We start from the raw sequence: 22,918 nt of genomic DNA, 5'->3' as shown, positions 1-22,918 counted from the left end.
GAATGAAGCAGAAAGCCCACTTGGTTGTCGAGGAAATGTTTGCTTAGCGGTCTATTGATCCGGCCTTAAGTTTATAGAATGAAGCTGATCTCATTTCATGCAGTTACAGTAACTCACAAAAGTATTCACACTGAAAAAATCAATGCATTTCATGAGGTTTTCATCTTGTAAATCGACATAATAGAATGGAATATTCTTTATTGTCCCACCATGGGATTGGTGTGCAGCTATTTAGCTCTATCATCTTAAAAAAGTGACCTGTGTCTCTTTATAAGGAAACTTCGCTTTGACTGAATTTTTTAAATATAAAACACTAAAGTTCACTATAAATTTTTGATAGAATGTGTTAATAAAGGAATGAAGGACACGAAGTGAAGTAAAGGGTAGAAGGTAAAGAAGGAAGAAGAAAAGAAGTGAAATTAGTTGTTGATCATCTCAATAATCCATTAATAAGATGAATAATTTCACTCTTCAACAGGTGAAAAGTTCAGGTTTTTCTGCTTGAGTTAACATCACATACAGTGAAGAGCTTATCTGATTATTTGATTAACTGACAAATAATTAGAAGAGAAAAGGCGCTTAAATTTTTAATCATTTAAACCAGGTGAAGCTAAAACTGCAATATGAGGTACTTTTACACAAAGTAAGTTTATTTCTGTCTTAAATGCAAAAGTATATATTTGCGCAGTTTTAGATTAATTACTGTAGTTTCGACAAATGAGCTTTTCTTTATCTAGTCCAGTTAATGATTAATCAATCACTAAATCAGTTGATAATCACTTTTAGTAATCGATTAATCACAATTAGTCTAATTGAAAAGTTAAGTCCTTTCTGCTTGACTTATCATTATTATAATGTAGAGCTGATCTGTTGATTATTTGATGTACTGATTAACAACAGCAAATATTGCTTAATAGATTAAAAAAACAGTATTTTAAATGCAAAATGTTTATTTTTGTAAAGTTTTAGTTTAATTACTGCTCTAAGTATGTCATTAAAGGAAATGGGTCTTTTTTTGAGTCAGTATACTCCAGTTAACAATTAATCGATCACTAAAATAATTGACGATTATTTCAGTAACTGATTAATCACAACTAATAATTTCAGTCCTACTTCTGACATCATGTTAAAAGCTCAGCCCTTTTTGCTTGAATTAACATCAACACAGTGTAGATATAATTAGTAGATTATTTTTGACTAATAATTGGTTAGCAAAAGGTATTTCATAGGAGATTTTTTTTAAAACTGGATTTCAACCAGGTGAAGCTAAAACTGCTACTTGAAAACTTCTGGGTAGAACATATTTACAGATATGTTCTAGTTTTGGAACAGATAAAAAACTTATTTAACTCCATGCACTCCAGTTAATGATTAACTGACAATAACTGTATAATCACGATTAATCGTTTCAGTCAAATCCAAAGCCTGTAAATCCTGAAGATAACTTATGTGGGATTCTTATTCTGAGAAACGTACTTCACTGGCTTGTTTTCTGCGTCAGGATCTCTGGCCAGCACAATGCCGACGAAGCTGCCGGCGGCCGTGTCCTCGTGAACTTCGATGATGTAAGGGTTGCGGGCGAAGACGGGTGGCTCGTCCACATCCTCCACCGTCACCTTGACCGTGGCGTAGTCTTTGAACTGCACGCCGTGGATGAACCTGGCGTCTAAGTAGGTGTTTTTCACCTCCACTCTGAACTCGTAGTCCCTCTTACTTTCATAATCCAGCGCCTGGAGATGAAAGAGCACCAGAGAAGGAAAGCTGTAGACTTTTCCATTTAAAAGAGAAAGCCTGCCTCCGGGATTTTGATATGCGATTCATTGAGTTTCATTTGTCTGCCTTTATCTTACTGCCTCTCTAAATTCAGAGTAACAAATCCAAGTCAGGAATACTAGAAGATCTTAGGGGAAAACTAAAGAGAGTTTGGTGCAAAAGGCTCCTTTATATTATTCATTTTACAGGCGTATGATATCTGATTTTACACTGCGCTTCAAAAATAAATCCTGTCATATCTTTTTTGCATGAATAAATGTTTTCAGGGGGCCATTTTTTCTTAGTAAGAATATAATGCTGGGGTTAAATGTTCTGTAATGTTGGGAGGGAAACGTTTTGTAAATCCAGGGTGGCTCAAAAGATGGCAAAGGTTTGACTAGAATGGAAATATGCAATAAGTTTCCAGTTCATTTCAATCCCAAGATATTTAGAAACATACTAACAACTCTTAAAACATAAAAAAAAAAACTCTAATTTTGTCTTGTTACAACCACAAACTTAAGTGTCTTTTGGTTATTTCCTGTGAAAAACAAATAAATAAATAAATCACAAAGACAAACATAATTAGGATTTAGGTGGAAAATAATTCATTTTATGTATCAACAAACCAAAAATCATTGCTAACCCCAGGCTGAAAACAGACACACTCAATAAATTAGAATATTATTAAAGTCTGTTTATTTCAGGAAGCTTATCTCAAATTGAAACACATTATAAAAGATGAAATGCACTAAGATGGATGTTTGAAACTTTTTATACTGTTAATTATCATTTTTCACTTACAGTTACAGTTTTGGCTTCATTAGTACTCTGAATATTTGTTTGAATACGATTAATTAATTAAATTAGTTGACAATTATTTCAATAAGCAATTAATCACAATTAAGACAATCACAATTAAGACAATTAATCACAATTAAGACGATTAATCATTTCAGCCCTAACTGAATTACACCCATCTGACTGCAATGGATTTAATCAGATTTAAAAATACAGCATGTATTGTGTAATATTTCTTCATGTCATAGTAATCCACTACTTAAAATCCAAGTAAAATACATGAAGTTCTGAGTATAACATGACAAAATGTGCAGAAACTTGTATTGGACGGGACGATACCTTTTTGATAACGATGATTCCTTCCTGCGTTGCTTGGTCAGTGATGATGTTGAAAGTGTCATGGCCGCCAACGATGCTGTACTCCATCTCAGCGTTGAGGCCCACATCGGGATCATCGGCCTTGATGCGTCCGATGGCGCCACCTATCTCCGTAGACTCCACTGTAGTCACTCTGAAGGAATCTAAATGAAATTTAAATCTCAGCTTTTCAGCGTTTTAAGCCTCAGTTGAGTTAGTGGAGATGTATTGGGAGGTCCTTACGGTTGGCGAAGCGAGGCGGACTGTCGTTTACGTCAGAGAGGGTGATGCTGACTGTCGTGGTCCCTGAAAGCCCGCCCATCTGTCCGGCCATGTCTTTGGCCTGAATTACAACCTGGTAGTGCTCCTTCACCTCTCTGTCCATGCCAGGTAGAGCCGTCTTTATGGTTCCTAGGAAGAAATGTATAGATTTTATTATAGTTATATGATGATTGGATGAAATCTCAAAGGAAATTAGATTACTGACAAGGTTAGAATCCATGCTTGGTTATTTCTAATACCAGATGTCTAGATGAATACAAATAGTATATGCTCCAGAAGTATATCAATGCAGAATATATTGAAATATTCTAAACTTTAACATTTTCTGCAGCTTTACCCCAAATTGCTTTTAAATTCCTGTTTGCATGCTAACAAAAATTCTGGCAAAGTGAACTCTGGCACAGTTCGAATGCATACGTGAACACCAAAATCAGGAAGTGGATTGTACTGCACGGCATTCTTGGTAAGCTGCATCAAAACTGTGACGAACTAGATAGAGAAATGACTTATGGTCTTTAACCAACGACAGAAGAAATCCTACAAACACAACAATTTGCTGCCACTCTTTTTGTTTACATCTCAACAAGAAGAAAGTTGCGCTCAGTGTCTTTTTCTGAGGTTGTTTCCTTCAGTAGTTCTTGGTTTAGCGCCCCCACAGGAGAGGAGGGGAACAGGTTTGTTCAAAAAGTTAAGTTGCAAAGTGAAAGCGAAACGCAGCAGCTGAAAATGCATCAAATGCTGTAAATTTGGTCCCGTTCGAACCGAATAACACGCACCATCAAGTGTAAAAACATCCTAAGATTGCTTAAAAGGTTAAAATCTTATTTTACATTGCTTAAATTATTGTCTGATCTCCTTAATGTTGTTTTTTATTCAGTTTTGTGATACAATTCATGGAAATCTCACAAATGCATAATTTCTCCTGGGATTAGAAAGGCATCAGAGACCTTGCCGGGTTTGTCTCACCGTTTTCTGAGTCCACAGAGAAATATGGCTGCCCCTGCAGGATGCTATAGACCAGCTTGGCGCTGTTTCCGTATGTTTGATCATCGGCGTCACTGGCAGTCACTGTGACCACAGACGTACCTGTGAAATGCAAAGAAGATACACACACAGTCGAGTTCAGCTGCTTGTAATGCTATGATCAAGAGACTCAGTCAACTTATTTTCTTGTTTGCTTTCAATTTGCATGGACTGGCTGCAGGCCTCAGAGCGCTTTTCAACCATGCAATTTTTTCCCCAGCTTTTAATACCAGCCATGCCCTCATGTTACTGTTTCAACCAGTCGCCAGTGACTAATCTTTAGTGACTAGATGGCCTGAAAACAGGGCTGGAGTTTAGTTTCTCCTGGCACCTCAGTGATTAAACCCTGTTTTTTTTTTTCATATTTCATTTGTTCTGTTCCTTTGAGCTTTGGTGAGACTGAAGCAAGCAGCCAGCTGTCGAAGCTAATGCATTTAGTTAAAAAGGACAAGAGTTGAATATAGATTTTGACAAACTAATTCAAGTTAAATGTATTATGAAGTATTAGGGCCATACTAAGATTCTTTTTAATTTATAAGAATAAAGTCACAATATTATGAGAACACACATAAAAAAATAAAGTTGTGATATTATGACGTTATTATGGTAATATTATCAGAATAAGACCGTACAAGAATAAAGTTGAAATACTTCAATTGACATGCTTTGAGAGTAAAGTAGTATTATGAGAATGTCATATAAGAATAAAGAGTAAATGAGTAAAGTTGAGTAAAATCGTATTAATATACCTAAAATAGATGAGATGCAAGTTTGCATAGTAGGCAATAAAATATTCATTTTACTATTTAAAAAAAGAAACAAATTGTTTTATTTTAATATTTTATTCTATAAATTTTATAAAAATGCTCAAGTGGTGAAATGAAAAATCAGAAGAATGCAGCAAATTCTTTCTCCGATTAATCAGTTAATCGTCAGAACAATCGATTAATCTGTTCCATTTTTGTCATCTGCTCCTGGGATCAAGATTTTTGAAAATTGACCTATTGCTTCAGTAGCTCACATATTTTTATATGTAGTGCTTTACAATTTCAAACCTAAAAGCAAATAAAAGAATAATTTTTTATTCAATTGTTTGCTTTACCGGCATAATAAATATGGTGTTGGCAACATAAACAGTTATTTTCTTACTGAGAAAGGTAACTGAACTGTTAATTTGCATCTTTTATAATGTATATAATGTATAAAAATGTATAAAAATGTGGTATATTGCAAAACAATCTACAGAATGTGGCATTGTTTTCATGCAATTAATCGATTATGCAGATGATTAATCAATTAGTCGGTTCCAGTTTTGTTTTGTTGGGGTCAGAGTTTATCAAGATTTCTTCTTTGGAGAACATTTGAAGTTGATCTTTTGATTTAGTGGCTCATAAATTTTAAAAATTAATGCTGTACAATTTCAAACACGAGAACAGATGAAAGAATAATTTGGTTTAGGATAATTTTTTTTGTTTGACAACCATAATAAATAGGACATTCCACCATTTTTGCTCAAGGTTACCACACAATCTGAATCTCATGGTGTAGAAAAACCAAAAAAATCAAATAAGTGAAAGTCACAATGAGCTCAGCTCCTCTTAGACATCCAAACACTGAAATCGCCTCAGTAATAAACTCCACTTTATCCAGCCGAGCGTTTCAGCAACCCACACTGCACATACTGTCCTTGGCATTCAGGAGACCTCTGCCATGTCCTGTTTGGGTCTGACTGTCTCTGTGCATACTAATGATCCCCTGAACATCTGTCTCACTTAGTTCCTCCACCGATAGCGTAAAGGGAAGAGGGGGTTGCTGATTCTCCATGGCTGGCTGCCTTGATAAAGTAACGTGTTCAGTTTCAACATGTGAGGCAGCTTATTAGTCCACAGATGAGTAGCGGTGACCCTGACACACACCTCTCCCCCGCAGCCTGTGCAGCTGGGAAAACGGAGGACACCCATTTATGAATTCCAAATTGAGTATTGTTATTTGTCATAAAGGCAATTGGTTTTTTGATTTACCCCTGATTGCTCCTGTGTATTAATTTGCAGCTTGGTAATTGAGGATTGATTTCAGCTTGCATGCATTATTTTCATAAGCTTTGTTTATATTCAAGCCAACCGATTTATTCCCATTACTTGAATTCGAATGGAGTGCAATGAAGCAAACACTTAATTGGAAAGACTGTGACAATCTAAACTTTCAATATTTCAGCTGCCTATTAAAAATGGCAAATGGCATTACTTAATATGAATGCCCAATGAGGCTGACCAAACATAGCAGTCAGAAAACTGTAGAAAAGCTGCACATTATCCCAGTAACTTTTCTCATCTGCATTTAAAAACTGCTTTACCATGAAGTCACAATAAAAGCTGGACAATAAGTTATTGCAATAAATGATAATAGTGTTGTTTTGAAACCATTTTTAATGGGTTAATAATGCAAAAAAATCCTCAACAATCAATAAGGTTGAAATTCCAATTAACATTTAACCCTTTAAGGTTTCAAGTCTCCATCTAGATATTTTTGCCTATTTTAATTGTATGCTGTTCTTTAAATGTCCTGAGTAAATATTTTTGCCTATTTCTCCATAATAGCTGGAACTTTCAATCTCTAGCAGTTATTTTTTGCAATTTAATGTTTATTAAAAGAACATTTCATCAGAGTAAACCAAAGAAAAACATACTCCCTGTAACGGCAGGAGTGAAATTACCGTAATAACCTGATACAGGCTGGAAAGCGTAACGTCTCCCCTTTTCAGAAACCATTGGAAATTGTCAGATAGCTCAAAGTATGGCAGAGTTAGGGTACCACAAAGTTGGCGACATATTTTGGCCGACATTGGAACTGGGAGAAATTTTAAATGAATAAACAAAACAATAGAACAAATAAAAATGGAAAAATTGTCCTTCAAAAAAAGGGCTAGTTGAGACCAAAGCACCAAACTGAAGAATTTTTTCATCCCATTTTTGGTAGAAAGAGAGAAAAAAGAGAAAAACTCTACATCATGCAAATGAGCTCATCTCAATTTATCATGCAATTAATTGATTTATTGCTCATTGCAACACTCCTCCTTATCATATTCTATTCAATCAGTACTGACCACCCATAACATTATGACCGCTAGGCTGTGAAATGAGCAGTGTTATGTTTGCCTTGGACTTGTGGTTCATCCAAGTAGCAAAGGGGCCATCATCAAAACGTTGCAGGCAGGGATCAAAGAATACAGAAAGAGAGAACGGAGGTGCTCATCCAAGCCCTCGACCTCAATAAATCCAAATCTGATGCAATCTAATGGCATCTGCAGGAAGCAAGGCGAAACCATCCAGCAAATCCACAGGGCCCAAAGGATCTAACGCAAACTTTCTGGAACAAGAAACTTACAGGGACCCATGCTCTAACAGCCTAAAGTTAATAATATGGCGAAAAGCCTGACTTACTTTTATGCAGCTTTGATGTAGTTTCTATTAATATTAATCACAATATGAGTGACAAAATACTTTCCCTGTAAAATGAAATGGTTTTCTGTTTGTCTGCAACACTTTCGAGGTACCGTCTGTGCAGATTTCTGTCTGTTTTAGGGCTTCAACTAACGATTAATCGATTATTCTGATGATTAATCAATTATAAAATTGGCATATTCCAGACTTTTCATTTAATCACTTAAAACTTCTTAGTGCCTCGAGAGCAACAGCACATTCCTGTCGTGAAGCTGAAACTGCAGTCCCAGCCTGGCTGTCTTCTAAAAGAGATTTCCTTTGATTTACAGACAAAAGTATTTTTATTCTAAATGCAAATGTATATTTCTTGTATAGTTTTGACTTAACTACTGCTCTGACTGAATATGTTGCTTCAACAAATACATTTTTTTGAGTCTTTACACTCTAATGATTCATCGACTACTACATGAGTTGATGATTATTTCAGTAATTGATTAATCACAATTAATACGATTATTTGTTTCAACCCTACCTTAGCAGTGCTTATTCTAGTGACCTTGAACATTTTCATATTTTACGCTATATTTTATGTGTCTGATTTGCAGCAAATTACAGCTGCTGTTTCCTTGATAAATCTTATGATTCGAGACAAAAATGTTATGATTTTAATTGATTTCACAATAAACTTCAGTTATTGATGTTAAATAAATAAAACAAAGTATGTTATTTTGCTATTCACTTTAACTTTGAAATTCATATCAGATTTTCTGAACTTTCTGTTAAATTTTTTTTATATGTAAAAAAAATGAAACATTTTCTAGAGAAATTTTTACATTTTTCAAAAGTTTGATATTTTGTCAGACACTTGGAAATTTCTGTTTAAAATGTTAAAAATGTTTGAGATTAATCTCAAATTTTTCCAACTCTTTCTTGCAAATTTTCAACTTCTGAAGCTCAGACATTTCCTATTTTTTCTAGAAAATTTGAAATTTGAGATTGAGAAATGTACTTCTTTTTCTGCCAACATTGACCCTAATATGCTGTCATAAATATCAGTCAACATGATTTTTGCGTTAGATAATATTTAGCATGTTTTCACAAACTGCTGTTTTCTCTACGATCTTGTTTAAGATAAAAAATTTTTTTAATTAATGGAACAGCAGCACAATAAAAATTTGATAATACAGAAAAAGTGACATGCGACTTGTGCAAAAACCAAATTTTTCAATCCAAAGCCAATCAGAAACATGATCACAAACTTTCAGCATACTCTAATAATAAGAGGACACTTTGAAAATTTAAATTTCTCATGTCCCGCCATATTCAGGAATTATGCTTTGTTGTGACTTTGTTTGTCAGATTGGGGCCGTGTTGCCTAATAATCAAATGAATCTGCATGTTTTGTATAAATAGTTGCAAAATTAATTTTCTCTCAGAACCAAAAACTCACCAACTTCAGACATTTCAGGGACGCTGGCGTAGTACACTTCCTTTTCAAATCTGGGCGCGTTGTCGTTGATGTCGTGGATTTTTATGTTAAATTCTGTGTCAGGTTCGAGTTCTGCGTTCGTGTTTCTGTCCAAGACCTTGGCGTGAAGCGTGTACATGGCTTTCTCTTCCCGGTCCAGCCGCTTGGTGGCGTGGATGTCTCCGGATTTCTCGTCGATCAGAAACAGGGTTCCAGCCCCGTCTCCGGTCAGGACGTACTTCACGGTGCCGTCGCCTTTGTCCGCATTAGAGTGCAGCTGGAAATCAGAAGACAAGTTTGTTCAATACAGAGAATACATTTTAGAAAGTTATTCTGTTGGACTAAACGGCATCAATTTAATTATGGGAATGTTTTTTTTGCCTCTCTTTTTAACACAAGTTAGTTAATATGGGGCTGGACAATATGGCTGATAAACATAACACTATATTACATCAGTCAATAGTGATAATTATCTTGTAGTTTCTTGGTATAAATATTTGCCAAACATTTGGGAGAATATAAGGGCCACTGAAAAACATTCCTGACTTTAATCTCAGAATTCTGAGAAAAAAAGTTTTAATTGAGAGAATAAAGTCAGAATTGTTTTTTTATTGGCCCTCGTCCTCTTCCATATAAACTAGCGGCGTGACCTTTTCTGCTTGATCCTGTTTTCACTCCACGCTCTTATTTTTAAGCAGTTATAAGGCTCGGTGCCAAAACCTGAACCAAAGAGAGAGTGAGGTAGTTGATTCCACCAACCTTTATAACCTGTCAGAGGTTGAGCTAAGTAAACATTTTCTGCCTGCATCTCCCAGAATGCAGTGCGGTTCTACATCAGTGAAATTACTGAATATTCTGTCACAATATATATTTTTATCGGTTTATTATCCAGCTGCAGGTTAATGCATATTTTTATAAATATTCTGTTTGTCAGAAATGCATTGCTATGTTTCTATTTTTGCAGCAATTTGGAGAAGGGCTGCAAACAACGATTAACAAATAACAAGTAAATGATAACTACTTTAGTTGATGATTATTTCATAAATAGATTAATCACAAATAATCAGATTAATAATTTCAGTCCTAATTTTGAGTATAAATTAGTTCTATTACCTGTAAGTTCCACACATTTTAACACAATACAGTGCTTAATTTTTAATTCAATTTGACATCGTAGTACTGGAATATGTCCTTCGCTGTTTTACAAACCTACATCTGATCTATAAATAAAATCTTTGAAACATTAGCATTGCTATTTAAATCATAGTTTTTAACCTCTGATGCCTTTGTTTTAGCAGTTTAAAAATAAAAAGCCAGGCTGTGTTAGAAACCCCAATCTAAGAGGTTCAACAGATTGGCTCTTTTATTTTTGATGGACTTGATGGACTTGGACTTGAATCTTCAAGGCATATAAAGATGATTACAAAGTCAGCCTTTTATCACCTGAGGAGAATTCCTTGCATTAATGTCCCAAGAAGATTTTGAGAAGCTTGTTCATGCATTTATTTTAGCTAAAAATAATTACTATATGAATATCTTCACAGATCTGTCTAAAAAAAACACAGTTACAAGCAAAAATAGAGCACATTACTCCAGTTTTACAGTTATTACACTCTGTAATAACACACAGGGAGCCAGAGAATAAAGTCTATGCTCTGCTGAGAGAACAGACTTTAAATTTCTCAATTAGTTTATAAATTATTCAGTGGTTTAACACCAAACACATTATAGGTCTGTTCTTGTAGTATCAGCCTTCAGGCCTCCAAACATGGAGAAGCAGAATTCAGTTGTAATTAATCACAAATCTGAAACTTCCAGGAAACTGAAAAATGTCACAATTTCACCAAAAATTTGTGTCTTCTCTTTTTGTTCTGGGCTTGACACACACTTATCGTACCAAAACAAATTTTCTCTTGATTTGGGACCTAAAAATGTGCTATTTAATTAAATTCTTACTTATTTTATTTACTACACCTATGTTATTCTGATACTCAGAAATTTATGCAACTCATGCCTAATTCAAATGTTTTAACGTCCTTTCAAATCTTTTCGAATATTCTTCAGCTGTTTCACGGTGGTGCATAAAAGCTGCAGAGAAGCCCCTTGTGAGCGATGAAATAATGATGTAAACCCACCAAGGAATCGGTCTCGGTCTCTAAATCTTCGCCTCCCTCTGCGGCGAGGGCGCCATCGCTCATTACTCAAGGTCAAATTATGCCACGATTTCTCTCCCAGATTGGGCCTTTTAAAAAAAATGAGGAAAGTCTGACCCAGAGCAACAAATGCTAAAATTAGTCACCTCTGACCATCGATCACCTTGAAGAGCCTGACGGTGTCGGCGAGGAGTAATGGCGCCATATTGTGACAGACACTTGATTCAAGCTCATTACTGCGCCGGATCTGTCAGCAGATATATTTAGAGCACTATCTCATGGGCTCACATTTTAAATGACAAGGAGTTAGGGACGCGGAGTGTACCTCGGCAGCTTATTAATATTAATGCCTGCATGCTGCGCGGGGAAGTAATTATTTTTTTTCCTCCTGCGTATGGAAGAAGCGATGCCAACAGCACAACTTTTGGATGGAAATCAGAAAAACGCAACACCAAGCCGGTCCGCCGCCGTTCCCGGGGAGGCATTAGAGAACGAGGACGACGTTCGAAAACAAGACGCCGTCAAGTTCAAATGAGCAGTATACATGGGATTTGGCTCTGCATTTGAAGAAAATTTCATGCAGATGAACCCTATTATTCCAAGTCTATTAAAGAAGGATATCAGTCCGCATGAATGTTTACTTATTCATTGTTGTGAATTTGAATTCCCTCCTGAGCTTTAGGCCAGTGAACCAAGGATTTAAAACGGGACGCTATGGATGTAAAAGCTCTCGCTGCCATTGACTGTAATTTATGGGACAATTTAAGCAGGTAGGAGAGTATTTGTATGAATTTCTTGCCCCCGAAACAGGCGTCTCATTCCAGATAAAAAACCAAACGGGGAGGACAGGAATTGCAAATTAGCCGGCACTAGAAATGCAACAGTGCGCAGTATTTGTTAATGCAAACCACATAAAAATAAATGAGAAGCAAACACAGAAGCACCTTCTTCCTCTTAAAAACTCATAATTCAACAGTAATCCTTCATCCTGTACTTTGAAACCAAATGTTTATCTTGGGTGTTGCGTGTAGGAGGATGCTGATCTCCTCAGCAACATGAGAGGAACATATTTCATCAACGTTATTCAGAACTGGGACTCTTCAGACTTCACTTAATTAGGCCAGAAGAATTTCAGACCACAGGAGTTGCCTTTTTTTCTCCCTCTAAAGCTTTTGATTATATTTTTGCACTGATTTTTTTATGTGATCATTACCATATTTCCCTGTCTGTGTTGCTAATCCTGCAAAATAAAAATGAATATGAGAATAACAAACAAGCAGCCATCAAAGACGCCTGTACTTTACCAACAGAGCAAACATGCTTCCATAAAAACATCCACCAGTCTTTAGAGAAACTTGTATTTTTAAATAGTGTTGGTGAAAGTTTTCACACCCAAATGAACTTTTTAACATTACAATAAAAGTTTAATGCTGACTTTCCATGTTCAGATGATTGATTCAATGAGATGTCAAAAGTTTGGGATATTATTTTACAGCTTAACTCTGCAAAGATTTGTAATGGAAACACATTTATTGGCTGCAGCTATAATGCTGCTTGTATTGAATAAAATATTTAAAGATGCTACCCGCCAAACAAACCAGTTGTTTTCTCAGCAACTAATTAATCGGTTGATGCAATTTGTCCCAAATAAATTGCCCCTTACCTGAAGAAACTAAACATGCGATAAAGTGTCGGGTCTGTCATTAAGAATGTGCTGCGAACAAAGAGATTTGCTGGAAAATAATAGGAAAAAATGGTTCAACGTTGTCACTAAAGATCAGGATAGAGTTTATTCCTTTTCCAAAACTCAAACAAAATCTGAACAAATAAGAAAGATTGATCAATTCCTGTGGCTGACCTCATGAACAGCTATAGAGCTAACACATCTTTTTGTCATCAAAAAGATGTGTTAGCCGAATGCTTGGTGGTTAAATCAAAGATTGATGCGTCAAGCTCGGCCCAAAACAATAAATGCTTGATGTTGCTACAAATGGGTGCAGCTTCTTTGTGAAGCAGTAACTTTTCAGACATGTGGTGCAAATATTCTGACAAATGTAATCAAACACAGTTCAGATTCGTACTAGTAGGAAATTACTCACCCGCTTTTTAGTGCAAAATGTGCTCGACATAATAAGACAAAAAAGATGCACAGATGTGACAGAAAACACAACTGGTCTAATATTTGGAAAAATTTAAAAATAGAAGACAAATATTTGCCAGCAAAGCCAATTTTGAGCTGCATCTCCTCACATCATGGCAGCCAAGCTGCTGTGACCCCAGGCAGTTGAGGCTACCGCTAACACACCCTTGTTAGCAAGCTAGCTGGCTTTTTTACATTTATTACAGAGACGCAGGTCTTAAATTCCATTCAGTGGGTCTTAAAAAGTTTTACATTTCACTTGGTGGAACTTGTCAATGAATTTAAATATCATTAAGTTTCAGATTTTTCTAGCTTGCGTCTGAGAGCCTGACTTAGCCGACCTGCTAACGGCTAACGGCTGCCATGATGAGATTTTCTGTTGTTCATGTCATCTGTCAGTAGCCTGATTAGTGAGCACCAAACATGTAGGTAATAACTTGTTTTTGTCTTCTTGCTTGCTAAATTTCTCACTAAGAACTTCTGCAAACAAGGAACATTTGTGCAAACAGTGATAGTGTGAAATATTTCAAACTGTGCCAGGAACAGAGATTTATCCAATAATACCACAAAAACTCTAAACTTCCTCACTTTAAAGGCTACAAACCAAAGTGTGCGGCTTTTCTCTGACACGTGAATCTATATTCATGACTTAAATCTATATCAGTTTGCACAGCTTGGGAAAAAACGCCTTGGTAATTTTGAATAAGTGTGCCACAAAGTGTTTTTGCACAGCCTCCCCTTAGAAAATCAAATGTTAGCACATCCGTACTATATTTGCAGAGACTTAGCGGCTCGTCTTCCAAGGCCCCGTTGCACAAACACAGCCTCTTCAAGGCCTTACAACAGAAGCACAGAGGAGAGCCTTGATGAGTTAAATCACTTTGCACAAACACTGAGGAATTGTCAGTAAAGCAGCAAAAAATCATTGGCAATTCTTGTCAGGTCTCTGGTAAGCATTGCTTGCTGCTGCAAAGAGGAGATAGCAAAATAGAGCACAGAATGGATGCAGAATAATTACTCTTTCTCCTCTCTCTCCCTGCGCCTTTAAGACCTGGGTTGTGATTCTTTACTGTGCTATAATGTCACATCTGCAGGTTAAAGTTGCAGCACGCCGTATCTCTTAATGCGCTTTACGATTTTCCATTACTTACGCAAAAATTTATCAAACGAGGCCTTCCTTTCTGAATTCCCCTGGATGCTTATTGTCCAAATATTAGCACAACAAAGCAAGCTACCTTGAATATTTTAATTTAGGCCAGCACATTTTGTTTACAAGGCACAGCACAATACAGTGTACCAAGAATTTAATAGGATTTAGCTCACTTCAAACACACCACTCCAGTGCTCCTGAATCCAAAGTTTGCGGCTGTATTGCTCAGCATTGCAAGTGTTCACACTTCACAGCCTCGCTTAAGAAGTAGGCCACCGCAGCTGCAGACAGCACAGAGCTCACACTCACTAATGGCCTTCTCAAAGTATGTTAAAATGAGATTTTTTTTCTTCTTATGGGAGGATGGGTTTGCACTTGATTGCATAGGATATGAGTGGACCAAAAGATACGCCGTGCTTTTTTTAAAATCACGACGACAGCTGCGACAAAGCAGAGGGTAAAAGGTTGCAAATCCTACAAACGGAATGAGTAATTGTTTGTCTATGTCATTTTCTGGTATCTGTCAGCAGCATTCGGCACGCAAAAGCCTGAAAACGGCGTGTCTTTTGAACGCTGTGATAAGCATTATTGTGGAGCAGCAGTGCACTGCTTTCCCTTTCAGCTGAGCACAGGGCTATAAAAGACTGACAGTTCTTTACATCTAGTTTCACTGCCATAATCAAGAAATCAACCTCAAGTGACAGTTAGCGAGCGTGCAAAGGCTGATTGGAGAGGTTTGATTGAATGTGAAATAAACAAGGTTTCCCACAGTGCACTGCAAAAGGCTATTAAGTGATCTTTATGTGGAAGACCATCAAGGCTTTGATAGCTTTGTACAAAACATGAGTTCTTTTCGCAGTTTCATTACTTTCTTTTTTTTCTGCCTCGCTTCTTTTTTCCTTGTAGTCAACTTTGTGATTATATAATTACACAACGTATGTAATGTATAATTTATGTCAATTATGTAATGGGCAATTATGGGCGAAGGAAAGACGTGATGTTCCTTAAAAATAACACTGTAATGAATCAAATTCATATTCTTCTCATAATCAAGTTTAAAGTCTTTGAGGTCCAGTTCAAGTCTTGATGCTAGAAGTTTCTACAAAACCATCCAAAAATGTACTTTCCAGATAAATCTTTAGTCTTTCACCTCCACTCCAAAGTCCCGACCAAAGTCTTTTGGTCAGACTGTAAAAACACAAAATGTCACCAAGTTTTTTTGTCTGGGTTCTCGTCTAAATATCTACAATCCAAATAAGACAAAACTAACTGACATGTTACGTTTCGACACGATATAAGAGCTTGTTTTATGTCAGTACTAGTTTCACTGGCAAATTATTTCACTTACATCTTGTGATTGAAATAATCTGCCTGAGGAACAAGTACCTTTTATGTATTTTATATTATATATCCATAAATGGACCTATAGGAATTTTATTTTCTGATCATTTTACATTTTTTGTTCAAAATGTCGGCCGTGGCTGTCATTGAAAATGAATATTTATCTAACTGCAGTAAAAATCTACAATTGGATAAACATGTTTAGTGTTAAATCATTGCTTACATGATTTCCATGATCTTAAGTCATGGAAATATGATTCTGAATAGGATGACCAATATTATACACGTGATGTAACATAAAGTTAATCCAAGTTATGAAAATGGGTAATATTTTATGGCAATATTTTGTCAAAAAATGCTAAGCAATGGCGGCCATCTTTAAAAATGGCGGTCAGTCTGAAATTAAAGTTTTAAATGGGAAATATGAAAAACATTCAACCTGACCAGATTTTTTTCCTCTGTTACATTTTCCATTTATTTTGTTTCTATATTACCAATAACACTAAAATGTTACTACACACAATTGTAAAAACTACATGGTTATTTAACATATTTTATAAAACTACACGCATCATTTTTTGTGTAAGATTATGCTGAGGTTATTTACTTAATTATAATAAATCTATATTACAAATAAAAGGCTTTTTTGTTTCTAGAAATGTATCATTTGAACGACTCTTTAAAGTGAATGCAAGTCCATTTTCCTGACTCAGAATTGTCCTTTTGTTGATTTCTTTTAATACATAACACCAAGGGATCTTTTGTTCAGAAAACTGAGTCAGAATTAGAATACTCCTCTGTCCAAGATGAGTCATAATGTTTTAAGAGATAGAATAGACTTATAATTAAATCCAAAGTGTGGCCTGTTTGCTATTATCGAACTTGTCAGTGAAATATGCTTTTTCCTGTATTGGTGCTGAAGTTGCTCTGTTTCTCTGTCACCGGCAGAAGATTGTGACTGTTGTTCGATTTACCGATGCGTATCGCCACGCCTCCGCCTGTAAAACAAGAAGCACAGAGCCTTCGCTGCCGCCACCTGTAAATTATTTAGCCGTCATGAAGTTCTGACAGTTTAATGACTTTAGACACAAGGAGAGCGCGGAGACGGCGAATGTGATTGCCACGAAAGTTGGATGCCAAGAGGCATCAAAGAGTTTGGGGAAAAAAGGAAAAGTCATTGATGATTCACCGGATGGCTCCTTTTATACTTCACAGCAGCTGCTTTGCTGCATCATCACATATCAGAGAGTGAATTTATATATATTTTTTGATTGATATGTTTTCTTCCTTTCCATTTTGTCTCTCTTTTCTGTTTATTATACGCTGCACCTTTCTCCTCACCCACATCAGGATGATAGTTTCTGCAGAGGAAGTTGTCATCCCTCCACCCCTCCCCACTCAACCCTTTCACGAGACACTTGTTTTCTCCGGAGACTGAGGTGCCTGATGAAAGCAAGCCTTCTTCTGAGAAAATTGGGTGTTGACAGTCGCCTCATTTCCCTCTCCGAGTTGATAACGCCGGCGTTCCACCATGCTGCCTGTCTTTACGGTGAGCCGGTGAGCTGACAGGAACCGCTCTGATTTCCGGGACTGCAGATGAGAAGAGTTGTCCCAAAACACTCTCGGATCGGTTGTAGCCTTAAATTTGATCTCAAAGCTGCATCTCATGCTGATAATGTGTCCAGCCTCCTTATCGTGCTTTAAGTAAGTTTCTCCGTGGAACAAGTTCCTACCCTATGAAGACCTTACTACAGAAACAAAGCTTCTTGTTTTTCTAATTTTGAAGACTGGTCAAGACAATGCCCTCTGAAAACAGGTTTAAAGGGAACGTTTTAAGCAAATTTGTTTGTTTTTGTACGTTTCCATTTGAATCTCTACTGCTTCTGAACAGTCCAGCTAGTTTTTGGAAACAGCACACAGTGACCCTGGCCCCTTACCTAGCAACCCAAGCTGAGCTTCAGCACATTTGGTCAGTCGGTGGAAAATGGCTGCCGGAAAAAACAAGTGTTTTGTTGCTGTTGACTTCTGACCAATCACAATTCAAATTCAAAAATACTTTATTGATCCCAAAGAAAAATTAAGTTTCTTCTAAGAGTTACTGTAGATAGTGAAGGATGTTAGCGATAAATGTCTCCTGTAGCAGTCTATAATACAGCGAATCTGCAGCAGGCACGCTGTATTTCTACGTCAGTCTCATGAAGAGGTTGGCCATCATTTTATTATCCTTCTTTTATTATTCATCCAATCTGTTGTCCAGCTGAAAACCTAGGTATTTGAATTCCTCATCCACCTCCACTTCTTCTCTCATCAGATCTAACCCTGCTGTTTCTCCTGAAGCCTACAGTTATCTAATTTCAAGATGAGATGATTGCTCCCACACCATGTTACAAAGCGTCCACTAGATCTCTGATTCACCCGACGACTGCGGAGTCATCCGAGTATTTCTGTGGATGACAAAAGTCTGACTTGTGCTGTAAGTCTGAAGAGAGTGAAAAGGAGTGGTGAGAGTCCATTTCCCTGTGGTGCTCCTGTGTTGCACGACCTGGTTAAACACACAGTCCTTCTGTTTCACCAACTGAGGTAATCAGATTTTAGTCTTATTTCAGTTATTCAGTGCTACCCCACATCCAGCCACTAGGGGCCACCATCGCATTAGTTGCATAGAAAAGAGCTTATGGACACGCAGAAGAATAAACCTTCCTGTTAAATGCTATCAAAAGCTGAACATGTATCCCTCATCTTTTCTGCCACAGGTCAGTAAATGTGCCTCCCAATGAATATACGTTGCTGATTTTAAAGATTTGAAGATATTAACTTCTGAGTCATATCATTTGGTTATTATAAAGTAAAACCTGAAAACCACTGCGTTTTCAGGCATTTAGCATATAGAAATAATTTTAGTGATTCTAATTGACCCAAAACAAAAAAAGTTTAGTTTAATTAAACTTGAAATAGTAAGACAACATGTCCTTATTCATTAAGCATCTAGCTTTAACTGGAAACATTTTCCAAATGTAGCCTTTTAATCATGCATTAGATTGCACTTTATCATAAAATTGTGAAGCCTGAAACTATAATTTTGTATAAACAACTTTATACAGAAATTAACACCTAATTATTCAAGCATTTTCAAGAACCTGTCACATGTAACTTTTCTCCAACTTATACTTTAACAACCTGAGAGAAAAGAATAGTAGATAACAAATAATATTCTTCCGTGTTCAATCAGTGGAAGCTTGATTTTAATTTTAACTGTAATGTTTTCCGGGATTAGGACTGCACTGGAAAGCAGCATAGAGAGGCCATTGGTATGCACTCAAGTGGATCTGATTGGTCCAGTTAGCACTGCCTGTAACAATCAAGACTTCTGGCAGCCCATCCATCTCCTCCCAATTACATCAAACACTAGCCCAACAAGCTAAACCAGCTACAATTACTCTGCAGACAATGCACTCGGACACTTTACCTTGCCAACGTATTGGTGGTCATTTCCTGTGTACTCTTCGAGCAGAAAGAATTGATTCCACATCCATCCCCGTTTGGAACGCTGAAGAACCTTCCCATCACTCTCTGGCATCCCAAACAGATTCCCAATATTCCCAGTAATGAAAGGCAGGGCAGTACTGGGCCACAGGAAATAGAGCATCAACAGGAGCAGAGCTTGATTGCCTATCATGGTATCCAATCGGCAGGGAAGCGTCCAGAATGACTTGTGAATTATGGAAATAAGCTGAAAGGTAGCCGTGGCAGAACAGGCATTGTATTTCCTTTCACTCGTGTCCTTTAGATTTCTGTGAAGAGAGAGAACTGCAGTTAGCGTGGACTTTGTGACACTTTGTGCAGATTACAGCACAAGAATGCTCTTGTATCCACAAGCTTCAGGCTAAATTTATTCAATCGTAACATCAGTTTGTGCTTCACAACAGTCAGTAGCTGGAGAAAATATGACAACAGCAAGGAAAAATATGTCTTTCATATGATTTATTTATGAGGGTGTTAAGCCTTAAAGTTTCTAATCTGATGCTGGAATCTCATCTAAATTCAAATGTACTCAAAAGTTATACAAAAATAAATGAAAAACATATTCAGATATGATTTACAAGCCAATGAACAAGGATATTTTCCATCACGAAAATAAAAATGTCAACTCTTTGCCTTTGGTAATAAATTTAAAAACTGATGGAAACCTCATAAAAGACAACATATGTCTACCTTAGAGGCCTAATTTATTTAATTCATAATTTGATAATCAAGTTTATTTTTATAACACAGTTCAAAGTGCTTGACATTGTAAAATCACAATGATAAACTCAAAACTTGAGAAATCAGTAGCAAACAATGTAATTGGTCACAATCAAAATCATCAATATTTATCAATGTTTCAGGGATCAAAATAATAATAATAATAATAATTTGGACTTCTCGTCATGAATTACAAATTGAGTTTTTAAAAAATTGTCCACGTTTTGGACAAAATGTTGCTAGGTAACCAAAGTGTGAAGAAGTTAGTTGATGCCACGTCTCCCATAATTTTGTGCGTTTCTGGAATTATTGAACAATCTGATGTGTATCAATGTGTCTATCGCAATATATATTGTTATTGGTTTATTGTCACGATAAAACTTTCAGTTTGTTTTGCCTGTCTTTACTTCAGAGTCACTTAAATGGCCTTAAAGAGTCATTTTTGAAAGTCAGATGCTTCAGATGTGAGGTGGGGAAAAAAAACCTACATTTTAATCTCAAACTCACGTTTTATTTATGCGTCTCGTTTCACACCCAGTTGCAGTGTGCAGCTTCTCTAACATGTGAAAATGGATCGCGTTGCTCACAGGCAATCTACCCTCTTTTCACAACTCCTCGTAATTTTAGCTCTAGTCTATTTTACTTCCTTTAACTGAAGGGTAAAGTCATAGATTTTTGTTCCCACATCAAAAACGTTGTGAATCCACATGAGCCTATGAGGAATGGCCAAAAACGACCAAAAATCATCCCCAGTTACTGCCTAAGCTTTTGTCTGCAGATAAGCTGTTTTCTGTTATTGGCAGTCTTCTTCCAAGACCTCACTATAAGGCTGTATCCCCAGCAGGAATGGCCTCTGACAGGTAATTTGGGTGTGCATGCATAATTTACCGTCTTTTGGGAGTTAATCCTAATAAATCTTTCTGCTCTCTTTAAAGCCATTTGTGAAGGCTGAAGTTGGAGATTTATAATGAAACGCATTCTCTGTGAAACTCTGGGACTGTGGAGGCTAAGTTCACACTGCAGGTCTTGATGCTCAATTCAGAGTTTACATTTTTATTTATTTATGTGTGTGTGGTTGTTCATGCTACTAATTAAACATGACCCCAATGAGACTTATGAGTGAACCGTTTATGACTTTATTTACGCTCTGTTTATGGAAATGCATTTATGGATTGATTTAAAGGTTTATTCAGCAACAGTATCGTCACAAGACAACACAAAGGAAGCTCAACTTAGACTAGATTCACACTGCAGCTTCAAGTGACCCAGTCCTGTTTTTTGCCTTATCGTGATTTATATCTGATCTTTTTATGACACGCTCAACAACACCTCAGATTTTTTCAAATCTTGGATATCCAATATATATTTTCAGATATAAATTGAGTTTGAACAGCCAGGTCACATTCACTCGAACTGAATGTTATTGATTCTCGACAAACGTCACTATGATACAACCATGGCGGATGATAATAACGAATAAGTTGTTGCTGTTCTGCTTCTGGTTGGGTAACAACTTCAAAATCGTAAGATGTGCTCCTCCATTAGCATCTACATTTACCTCCACAACACAGAGCATTTCTTCTTCTGCTTCCTTTTCATGGCGGTTGGCAAAACACTGATGTCGTTGCGCATGCAGGACACTGTCATGTCGTTTGCAGCTCACGCAGGAGATCATAATACAAGTTGCGCAAGTAAACAAGTATGCAAATAAAAATCTGATTTCACCCAAAACATTGGAACTGAGCTTTAAGGCCTGCAGCTTGAACAGGTGGACTTTTGTGGAGAATTGACTGCAGTTTCTGTGGAGAAGTTTGTAGTCAGAGCTAAGAGTTGTGGGATTGTAAAGCGTTTTAGTGACAGACTTATTTCATAATTTTATAATTATAATTTCCGGCCATTGTTTACATCCCGATTTACTGCGTCCAACTTTTATGACATAAAAGTTGGACGCATGTCTCATGTCAGACTGACGACGCTTTGAAGACAGTTGGCTATTTCAGAATTTTAAAGTGCAACGTCACTTTAACAAATTTTGCTGGGTAATAAAATGTCACAGTAATTACTGTGATAAACAATTTTGTTGTTTTGAGACCATTTTCAATAAATACATCAATAATGCCATAATAATGGAAGTTCATTTTATACAAACCAGTTCCACTGGAACTGGAAAAACATTTTAAATAACCAAAATAACACGCAAAACCCAAAAAACAAAACTTTTAGTTCTAAGAATTAAAAATATGAGCTATTTGAATGTCTTTAAAGAAGCTTTTGTAAGTATGATAAATGGTAGTATATGTAAGTCATCAAATAGTACGCATCTTGGTGAGATTATTGGTAAAAGTACAACAACAACAAAACATGTTATTGGTATGATACAATGATGCTAATGATAATAGATAACTTAGGAACAACAAAGCATCTGGTTAGTAACTGGGGCCTTCCAAATAAAAATCAACTTAGGGTCCCAAAAAGCCTTGGTCCGGCCCTGCATATGAGTCCGAAGTGTTGTAGTTTTCCAGGAGTTAACGCCATAATCATGCTGATTGCAGATCCATTTCTCTGTAGGTACGAAATGTGACATAAGTGTGACACGAATGCTGCTGAAATCAGGGGAAGCGGCCGCCTTGCAATTAATCCAGTCTGATGCTTGTGATTGCATTTTCTAATTATCATTCCAGCCCGTCCTTGAGATTTTAATGGCATTCTGGATATTAATCTTTGATGTGGCGTGCCTATTAAGCATTAGGCCAGTGTTTCTTTTTCAAA

At 36.6% G+C, this 22,918-nt stretch overlaps 1 protein-coding gene and 1 long non-coding RNA gene across 3 annotated transcripts in view; one reads left to right on the top strand and one right to left on the bottom strand.

Annotated features, from left to right (window-relative positions):
* LOC129378947 (uncharacterized) overlaps window positions 1-17,410 on the top strand; it is a 32,335-nt gene extending 14,925 nt beyond the window's left edge. The window contains exon 3 of the long non-coding RNA XR_008608113.1: window positions 17,258-17,410. This is a non-coding gene — a long non-coding RNA (uncharacterized LOC129378947). The remainder of the gene's footprint in view (window positions 1-17,257) is intronic.
* cdh10a (cadherin 10, type 2a (T2-cadherin)) overlaps window positions 1-22,918 on the bottom strand; it is a 35,349-nt gene that overhangs the window by 8,764 nt on the left and 3,667 nt on the right. For both annotated transcript variants that reach the window (XM_055059453.1, XM_055059454.1), the window contains exons 2-7: window positions 19,374-19,698; window positions 9,106-9,400; window positions 4,159-4,278; window positions 3,154-3,321; window positions 2,893-3,074; window positions 1,477-1,730 (exon numbers count right to left, since the gene is read on the bottom strand). In XM_055059453.1, coding sequence (XP_054915428.1) covers window positions 1,477-1,730; window positions 2,893-3,074; window positions 3,154-3,321; window positions 4,159-4,278; window positions 9,106-9,400; window positions 19,374-19,583 — 1,229 coding nt within the window. In that variant the 5' untranslated portion in view covers window positions 19,584-19,698. The remainder of the gene's footprint in view (window positions 1-1,476; window positions 1,731-2,892; window positions 3,075-3,153; window positions 3,322-4,158; window positions 4,279-9,105; window positions 9,401-19,373; window positions 19,699-22,918) is intronic.

Source organism: Poeciliopsis prolifica, unplaced genomic scaffold (genome assembly GCF_027474105.1).
Source record: "Poeciliopsis prolifica strain line A6 unplaced genomic scaffold, Auburn_PproV2 SCAFFOLD054, whole genome shotgun sequence".
Taxonomy (NCBI): domain Eukaryota; kingdom Metazoa; phylum Chordata; class Actinopteri; order Cyprinodontiformes; family Poeciliidae; genus Poeciliopsis; species Poeciliopsis prolifica.
The sequence above is the reverse complement of the archived record's forward strand: the minus strand, read 5'-3'. Positions and strand labels throughout refer to the sequence as shown.